The 10,166-nt window shown below is 43.8% G+C and overlaps 1 protein-coding gene across 1 annotated transcript in view; it reads right to left on the bottom strand.

Moving 5' to 3' along the window:
- Window positions 1-6,168, bottom strand: part of ADAM12 (ADAM metallopeptidase domain 12) — a 26,047-nt gene extending 19,879 nt beyond the window's left edge. The window contains exons 1-3 of the mRNA XM_010144458.1: window positions 6,064-6,168; window positions 5,715-5,804; window positions 4,146-4,341 (exon numbers count right to left, since the gene is read on the bottom strand). Coding sequence (XP_010142760.1) covers window positions 4,146-4,341; window positions 5,715-5,804; window positions 6,064-6,168 — 391 coding nt within the window. The remainder of the gene's footprint in view (window positions 1-4,145; window positions 4,342-5,714; window positions 5,805-6,063) is intronic.
- Between the last annotated feature and the right edge of the window lie 3,998 nt (window positions 6,169-10,166).

Genomic DNA, 10,166 nt, shown 5'->3' on the forward strand with positions numbered 1-10,166 from the left:
ACCCAAAGAGATGTTTTACGCTCTTGGAAGCCATACAGAAGTTGCTGCATCATTCCAGATCAGCACAAGACCTGCTGCAATGAGAAAATGCTGTCACTGTCTCCCGAAAGAGAAGAGAGAAATTTCTGACCATGGTGCTGATTCCAAGGGCAGAGAAACACCCATTATCAGGCTGACATAGAAAAAAAAATTCAATTGCAGTCCCAGTGTTGTCTCGAGACTGATGTAAAAACAATCATACAGAGTTTATGGGTGTGGAGAAAGGAAAAAAACAACCTCTGAGTAACAGACTGGAATTCTGTTCTATGCCAACCAGCACTAGGAACAACTGTCTGAATAAATACAAGCACAAAACCCCAGTTCTTTGTCATGTGATTCGCACCTGGATTTTAGATCTCATTACGTTTGTTTTACTGCGCTGATGATGCAAAGCAAAGTTTCCACCAGCTCCCCTCGGCCTCTCCCTTCATCTTAGCGATCCCGGTGGTAATTCTGTGCAAGAGCGAGATGGGGCTGAGCTGGTTTTGGGTTTTTTGGACATTTCGGGAGTATGCTGCCTCTGAGAGCATGGCTTAATGCCTTTACACGTCTCCAAATGAAAAGCTCTGGCCATAACTCTGTGATGATCAGAATAGTTGGATTTTACTGAATTCAAATCTTGACTGTGCTTGGATAAATCAGCGTTTTTGCAAAAAAACCCCCCCAAACAAACAACCAAACAAAAAAACCCCAGAAAAACAAACAAAAAAACAGAACAAAAAACCAAACCCAAACCAGTTAGTGACGGTTTGGTTGACTAACTGGGCTGGGAAGCCCGTCTGGTTTGCCTATAGGGTTGTAACCGGAAAAAAGTGCAAAGCTCCTACAGCAGTGACTGGCCTTTGTTACCAACATTGACATTAAAATTAGGATTGTTCCTGCCTAAAGGAATGGCCACCTCTATGCAAAAAAATGAAGTATGTTGTAATGATTAAGTCAATGCCTGCCATGCTCCCCCAAATCACTTTTTTCTGTAGGAAAACGTGCTGACAAACATCTCTTTTCCTTCCCTAAAGATTCATTTTCTTGTCGATGTAGAAAAGCCGTGAGTCTAAAGCTGAGAGTCTTCTCCTCCCCAGTAATCAATAATTTCTCTCTCGTAAGTGGCTTTATCTGTGTACCCAGCTGCCCCTGGAGCAGCAGGTATCACACGGATGCATTACTACCGATGTGTTTCTCAGACACACGACTAGCGATAGGTCGGATCAGTGCACCTTGGCATTTCTGAATATGGGATAAAAAAGGTCACAAGCAATTCATGCACTTTGCACTTCTTAAGGATAGAAATGACATGAGTTACGGTGAGAGAGAGAAGAGAGATCTGTGTGTTCTGGGAGCAGGCTGGGGTGCACCTGGTCTTTAAGAGGGATTTATGGCTGTTTTCAGGGACTACCTGGTGCTCTTCCTCTCTTTCACACCGAAAAACATTCCTCCTTTCGATGTGAGTTTGCTTACAACGGAACCAAAACACCCCAAGCAAATGCAAGTGCTTCTTTCTGGAAACAGTTTTCTATCGCTCAGCCTATCGTCAACAAGCTCTGACAGTGCTCATCATTTTTCTTTAACTAGGTCTATAAATATTAAGATTGATGTTTATCATTGGGCTCCTGGACATCTGTAACCTGATGAATAAAGGAAGATACGCAAAAGGAGACGTGGATAAGGAATTCAAAAACTGAATATTATTTTTGGAAAGGGGATTGTACTTTGTTCTGCACGGCTTTCTCCGGCTGGGAAGAAGAAAAAAGGAATTAACATTGTCTCGATATAGAGCATCTGCCATTTGTCTAGTGGCTGGCCCAGCCTTAACCCTTTGACAAATGTTGATTAACTGGGATCTATTTTTCTTTATGGTATGGAATTTTTTTTTCAAAAAACCACACGATTACTCCCTCACTCCAACTCACTCAGTTGCTAAAAACAATTCTAAACAATTACAGCAACCTGGTAAAATGTTCAAATACATCTTTAATATGAAGACTTGACATCTTAGAATGTCACGTCTCTATTCCTATTTGTACCATGATATTTTTCCAACCGCATGGCCCACCTAACCCTCTTCCCATTCCACCCCACATCTGCCAGCTCGTACTCCAGCCAGTAACTGAGATCAAGTAGTGGGTATTCACAACCCTAGCCTTTCTTTTTTGCTTGTCCCCTATTGTCACACTGTGTGAAGGTTTACTTTACTGGCATTATTTCCAATTTATACTCCTGAAAATGTGATAAGAATTATGCCTTTCAGTTCAGGTTTGGTAATGTCCCATCCTCCCTTTCAAAATCCTTATCCTTGGGTGTTCCCAGGACAAATAAGGGTATTCCAGTTAGAATCTGTTTCTCAACAACATCGTCTTTCTCGTAGGCAGACCCCATAGCACTGACCACTGGAGACTCCACACACAGCAGTGCCCGTATTGAATAGTCCTGAGAAGGAAGACAAGAAAGAATTAGGGGAGCCCAGGGGGTTTGGAGAACTTGCTGCGTTAGGAAACAGACCTGGCAAGGGAGCTGCAGCAATTTAGCTCCCTGACCTTTAGCTGAATTTTTCTCAGTGACTGGAATTATTAACAGTCTGACCTAGTAACTTTCCATGGCATGGGAAACTGGTTCATAAGGAGATTTTGCTTTATACTAGAGAAAATGTCTCTGTATCCAGGGGATTGAAAATCCCAGTATGACTAAGACTGGAGGCTATAACTGTACACGGCTATATGAGCTCATATTAACTCTACGAGGCGAGTGAGATTCAGAGGAGTCTATCAGATGCTTGGCTTGTTCCGCGTGGGGAGTTTAATTTTGAACCGAAGCTCCTCTAACGTGTTCTTATACCCCACAAGACCAAGCTAACCGGCTATCTGTATCAGTGGCTTTAGTTCTTGAGATGCTTTAATGCTCTTTTAAACAAAAAATGTGAATGGTCCAAGTCCCTGTGAAGATAACAGATAAATCCTTCAACAGACTTCTGATGAGGGTGGTGACTAAGGCAACCGTCCGTGTCATCACATTAATACTCAGGTTTGAAACGAAGTTGAGAGCACAGGGATACTGAATTGAAAGAGACTAAGAGAGATGAAAAAGTTAGTTTGAAAGAAAGAAATAATTAATTCTAGCTCTAAATAATTAATTCTTCTCTTTGGGAGAGGTAAAAGGGTTTTTCTCATGTAAGAGAGGGAGTAGAGTGAGATGGTGAAGGAGACGTGACTCATCCCCAGCGACGCAGTGACTCATCCTCAGCGACACAGGAGGCCATAGCAAAATGCTGAGTTAGTGTTTGTAGGCCCTGTAAGGGCCAGAGCACGTTACAGAAGAGTGAACACTATTCCTGGGATATCATCTGTTTCAGATATCCCAAGAACTCCGGCTGTTAGATTTTTTGCAAACAATCAGTAAGTTCCCATGGGAGAATAAAATCTCTTTTCTGCTTGAGCACATGCTGTACTGTCAGGAGGTCAGCGGTCAGCCTACAGGGTAACGCCAATTAACAAAATACACACTGTGAGACATGCTAATGGCAAATACCAAACTCTGCTTTGGGATGTAAACAGGTAGATATGGATGCCCCATCCCTGGCAGTGCTGAAGGCCAGGTTGGACGGGGCTTTGAGTAAGCCGGTCTAGTGGAAGGTGTCTCTGCCCATGGCAGGGCGTTGGAACTGGATCATCTTTAAAGTCCCTTCCGATCCAAACCATTCTGTGATTCTATGATACATATTTTGCAGATGAGCTATTCAGAGCACAGAAGGAAGCTCATAGACCAGCCTGAAAAGTGATATGATTTCAACCTGTCAAGAGCTTTTAGCACTTTGTAGGATGACATACGGCCATATCAAAGTCACTGTTCAATGATTTGTCTAAGTTCACCTAGCCATTTGCAGCAGCATTGCAGAATGAACCTCATTACTGTTGCTCCCTACCTCCTGCTGCAAGAAACGAACACGACTGCAAATCGAGGATAAAATGAATCACAAAATGATTCCCTCATTATTCAGTTCCCCATTTCAGAAAAGAATTGATACAGATTGGTACTGTATATAATTCCTCCAAATCAGACTTCTTGGTTTTTTCCAAATCTATCTCATAAACACATCTCTTTGTTCTCAAACTCACCTTGGCCCCAGAGGGTGATGCACTGCTGCTCGTGGGTCTGGCATATGCCGTTGTAGCAATAGCCGTCCACCCTGTGGCACGCGTGCCCGTCGTGCAGGTACACGTTAGCTGGGCAGTGAGGGCTGGCTCCTGTGCAAAACTCCGGCAGATCACAGGAATTACTTGACTCTCTGCAAGAAATCCCCGCTGGTTTTAACTGCAAAACAAACAACCCCCCTTAACTGCTGCAATTCCAATCACTCGGAGTTATGCAGTGGTGTAACCCATGCAGCGTGCAGACAGCTTTTTCCACTGGCTCTGCACCAGCTGACTGCAGAGGACAGTAGAAGGATTATGCAGCTCTTTAAATACATTTATTTGACACATGTTGTGAAAGGTTTGTCAGGAAGGAGGGCCAAACTGAACTTGTAGCTGTAAACATGGCTCATGTGGCTCAGGTCAGAAGGTAAACCCAGCCTTTTGTTTTCAAATGCAAACCAAAGTTTTCAGCGATTACGCCTAGACACAGGCTCAGAAACAGTCTGGGTTGTGCTGCAAAGGATGCTCTGACCAAAGGTCAGACCAGAAACCTTTTCATCCGTATGGCTGTAACAACATGGCAGGACCAGGGCAGCCAGCTGACCACGTAATATTACGTTATGGCTCACGAAACCACCATCCCACCTGGCTCTGGATTCAGCTCCCTGGGATGGAGGTGCATTTCCTCATGGAAATGTCGCTCTGTCATGGGCATCAAGATCTTCTTCAACTTATTTATACAACTAGCCCATGTAACTCTTCCTGTCCTGATTTCCCTGGATAACTGCATTTTTTTGCAGAGCTGAAGGCAGCTGGGTAATGGTGGAACATGGCAAGCTGAACATTCATGCGTCAACAACCACCATAAAAGCTGAGTGTGCTCTGGGAGCAGCACTGAACTTTAACTGCATCACCACAGAACCTTTGGTAAAAAGCAAAAAGACATCAAGATTGATTTTGCTTAAAAGCATTTGCTAGCTGTTCCGAGAGCTTGCTGCGACCGAGCTTTTAGGCAGACGGTTGCCACAGACACAATGGAAACTTGCTGAATGCTTTATTAGCCCATATGCAAGAGACGGTCTGAGAACTCAAGAAGGTAAACACCTGCGGCAAGTCGGCGTTTTATAGCGTGTTTGGAGTTCACAAGAGCTGATGATCTGCCATTAAAAATATATATGTTGTTGATAGAATGAATATTTTAAGAGTCTTCCCATAAAAAGAGGGCCCAGCATTTAATGACTGCGTGCCAGAGCACAGCATCCACATGAGCATGAAAAAAAGCAAAGCCTACAAAAGTTCGTGAAAAAGAAGAGGTTTTACATGAGCAAATGAAGTGGCTACGAATAGCAGAGCACCAGTAAAATCATCTGCTGATCCGCTCCTTCAGTAACTGTTAGAATTTGAGCCTTTTTTTCATTGCTTACATGAAACACAAGTGCCTTCACGCTTCCCGCTACCACTCTTTGCTCGTTCTCCAGCCTCGCTTACTGCTCTGCAGTTGGGAAGGTTGTGGAACGCTGCCCACCCCCAGAGGTAAGAAATGTGGTTCACCTGGCAGTCTTCGCAGCAAAGCCCGTGCGCGCACACTGCTCCCGGTTTCAAAGTGCAGGTAGTTGCATTACAGCACCGGTTTGTACATTCCTAGATGGAGGATAAATTTAGAGCAGACAACTTTCAGTCACAGTGAGCTGTAAATCAAGAGGCTGCCTATAGCTCTGCCAAGAAAAGCTAGGCATGAAGTAATGAATTATGCATGAAATTCTACAACTTGATCCAAACAGTCGTGTCTGTCCTTAGATTCAACAAGCGCAATAATTGCAGTAAAACCAGAGAAGCCATTGAGGAAGGCTGGTTTATTCTAGCTATGGCTCTAATCCCGAATGTCACAACCAACCGGTACCGATCCTGATACAGTAGGAGGATGCTTTATTTCCACAAAAATCAGCAGAAGGAATCTGTTGCCTCCGGCGAGGATCCAGGACCTGTGTTGTGGTTTACTGGGCATCGCTACTACAGCTCTGTATTTTGTGATAGTTGCTCACCACACTTCTGTGTTGCGTGGAGCGCGGTGGCTGCCACAATGAAAGATGATGACACTGCTGCGTGTAATCTCTTATCAGGGTATGCCAGTAACAGAGTTCTGGGAAATGAAATGAGTATCAATTGCATTCTAACTGACACATCCCAATTTCACACTTACGGATTAGGCGGTGGCATATGTGGGCTTTGGAAAACTTTATTCTCAGCAGAATGAGCGAGTCAGAAGTTTCAGAAAATAATGGATTTGTTTTTCTGAGATAATGTTCACAAGCTGCAAGTTACATCAGCTGCGCTGGAATCTCATCTCTCTAACAAAAATAGCAGCAGATAAAATTGCTCTTCAGCTGTGTTAAGTCAGTTTGACTTAACAAGGGATCACTAACAATATAGGGAACACAGGAAAAATAAGTGGGTTAGAATGATGTTCACAGCCACTTTTCACTTTATTGGCTTTTGTAAAGCTTTCCAACTGGAAGATAGGGCTGCCACCGCACTCACAAATACAGAGCAAAATGATTCTCAGCATCTCACTGGTTTCTTAGATAATATCTGCCTGAATATACAAAGTTAGCTGTGCTGCTCTGAAGCAGTGGAACAACTTCCTGCACCTATTTTTAATCAGGCAGGAAGGCAGCAGGCTACGTAAATATTTCTGTGCAGCTGCTTTAAGAAGTAACGTTCCGATGTGCAGAAGCACATTTTATAAATTCACCTCAATTGCAATCTGAGAAAAGCAGAGAGGAGGAAAGCAGTGTCAGTCCAATTAAATCCTCCTGAAACAGCCAGCTCCTGTACCCACCGCCTGGCCCTGCAGCGGCCAGCCATGGGAAGCAATCAGCATTGCACAGACAGTTGGGATGAAGACACGGTTCCTTGAGTGATGTTACTGCAGCCTTTGAAATTTCCAATTGCTCACTCACTTATTACTCGTGCTAGGGAATGAGCTTGGTAAATAGTATTTGTGCCCGGGCTATTAAATTGTCAGGGCCGGTTTCAACACAAACAGGCAAGCAAAGAGAAAAGGCTCACAAGGCTTTGGGAGGCTGGAGGCTGCCACCCGACACTACTGCTGTGCTTTACTATTATTATTAGTTATTATTCGTAACAACCTCAATGATGGGAGTTGGTGTTCCTGGGCTCAGCAGTGCCCCTCAGACAGACTAACACAACAGCAGGTCTCGCGTCACCTACATGAGGTTGGATACTGTGGACAGGACATCTTGCTTTCCACCCCGCTTTTCGGAGAAGCCAAGAGAGACCTCATTGGCTCAGTGTAGAACCCTTCCAGCCTTGCGTCCCCCTGACAGCAGCCAGTAGAAGGTGCTTAAGGACAAGAATGTGAACACACACACACACATGACCCTTTCCTAGAGTCCTGGCTTTCCCATGGCTCCACAAGCATTCTGAGCATCTCTAACATTCAGGAGAAAGGAACTGGTAAGTAATCGACGCAGTCTGGGGAGCAGCTTCTTCTGCTTGTTTGAAACCTGCCGTTTTCTAGCTATTTGCACAGTTCTTGTGGGGGGGCAATCACACTTGCCATTCCCGTCATGATTTTATCAGCTTATGTCGCATTTTCCTTCATTTTCTTCTTTTTCAGCCAGAGCCCTTCCAAAACTTTGAACCACCTTATTGCTTTTCTTTTAAGCTATTTCACTCTGCTTTATCCTTCCTGAGATCAGGGAGAGGTAGGAAAAAACTGCACATGTAGTTTCTGACACAACACGCTGCAGATTTATGGAGTCCTACTGGTGCTTTGTTTTGTTTTCCTGTTTCTTTCCCAGTGATCTCTAACAGCCCATTTACCTTTTAGACCATTCTTGAGCACTGAACCGACATTTTCATGAGACTATTGCAATACCAAGTCTTGTTCCTCTATGGTCAGAGACAGCTCAGAGTTCATCATCTTATATGTGATACTTGGAACGTGCATCACTCTGCTCTGAATCCCGTTTGTCATCTTAATGCTCAGTCCAGCTGTCTCAGAAGGTTCCTCTGCAGTTCCTCACAGCCAGCTTTCATCTCAACCATCCTAACTAATATCAGCAAATTCAAGATTGTTCCTCTTCCCAGGCTGTCTATGAATCTAGTGAATCATGAAGTCCCAGGACACATCTCATGGACACGTCACAGCAGATTTCCTTCCACTCCATAAAATGAATGATTTACACCCGGCTGTATTTCCGATCTTTTAACCCAAATTTTGCCCATGCAATATTCTCTCCTCCTACAGCTGCTTAGTCTCCTAAAGAGGCTTTGGTCTAAAGCCTCTCTGAACTCCAAAAAGGCTGCAAGGACATCATTGTCCCTTTCCATCCGCTTGTTAAGTGATGCACGGCACTGAGGTAGGTTGTAAGACAAGATTGCCTGGCACAAAAGCGGTGTTGACTCATCCCTGGCACGTCACAGCTCTTCAGGCACTAGCTCTTACATTTGGAACTAATATGTCTGATTTCTAGTTTTCCAATTTGTAGTCTTCTGATCCTTCTTGCAGCCCGTTACAAAATAAGCCACATGTGTCACCTTTCAGTTCTCAGTGACCAATAATCCTTTTCTTTTTTTTTTGTTTTGCCGCCTTCTATCTTTCCACTTGTTATCTAGTTTAACCCTCCTTCCACAGACACTGAGTCACAGACTTGTGACACAGACACAACCATTGGGAATGTAATCCAAAATTAATTGGAGCTTGATTGCTAATATCATCATCCTTGGTGAGGTCTTACACTCTTGGCTTGGTGGTGGGCACGGTCTAGAGGGTGACCAGTGCTCGAGGCACTTGACACCGTAGTGAGGCTGGAGGTGGTCAGACAGTTCCTACCATATTAGCATTTCCAGCGTTGTCTGAAAAGTGGGAGCTCTGCTACAGTCACGACTCTCCACCCTCGTGAGTCCATCGCTGTCCTACTGCTAAGGAACGTCGGTGAGCACAGACCTCAACGTGGGGCTACTCTTTCACTTAGAGCAAAGGAGAAATACCCCTCTCACCCACCTACATCTACATATTCAAACTGATATTTGATTCTGAGCGCTGATAAAATACAACTAGCATGTGTCGTTGTACAGCTTTCCATGCCATAAAGTACTGCAACACTACTGACAACCCTCAGCTGGTATAAATGACCGGGCAGTGAATTATTAACTAATCTAATGGGGTTTCTGGTTAGTTTTCAGATTATAGCAGTAAATTCCAAATTAATTTAATTAGGCCCAAGCTGCGGTTTTCCAATATAATGAAAAAAGGAAAACATACAAATAAGAGGCAAATCAAGTCAGTGCTTGCTGATGTTAAATGGCTTTGACTTGAAAAGGTATCACTAACATTCAAAAGTGAAAATGAGAAAGATAACTGGGTTAGAAAGACATCTGCAAGCTGCCTGCACTCTATTGACTTTAAACAAGGAGATAAGCCTGCTTCCTCCAACCTTGTTACCCTGAAGAATGAGTGAACTGTCAGGAAATCCTTATGGCTTGTGTAAATCCAATACGCTCGATAGACAGGATGGAGCAGTTTTAACTGCCCTGATCTATTTTGCCTGCAGAACCGTAGTTATCACAGGAAACAAACCCCTCATCTGCTGATGTATTTAATTCAGATATTCTGGGAGAAGTTCAATACAGCCAATGAGCATGGCATGCCAAAGGGATAAGGATGTCAGCTTGGGTATTATTTGACCCCCAGGTTTTGCCTATCTCCTCCTCATCTGAGCAGTCCTCTGACGCATCCTCTAAACTAAATGGAACGATATGTGAAGTAGTGGCTATCTTTTGGGGAGGCAGTAAAGGCTGCTTCTGTCAGGAAGGTAATCGGCTAGTGGCAAAGAAAAATCTCGTAGTGAAGGAGGGAAAGGTCTGGTACCTAAAACCTGAGGCTGGCTGCAATGAAAAAATCCCTATGATATCAATATTTAGAGAACTACGTGTATTTTTATCAATATGTATATTTATATTAATATATGATTAATA

The sequence above is a fragment of the Buceros rhinoceros genome, unplaced genomic scaffold, assembly GCF_000710305.1.
Source record: "Buceros rhinoceros silvestris isolate BGI_N320 unplaced genomic scaffold, ASM71030v1 scaffold5361, whole genome shotgun sequence".
Taxonomy (NCBI): domain Eukaryota; kingdom Metazoa; phylum Chordata; class Aves; order Bucerotiformes; family Bucerotidae; genus Buceros; species Buceros rhinoceros.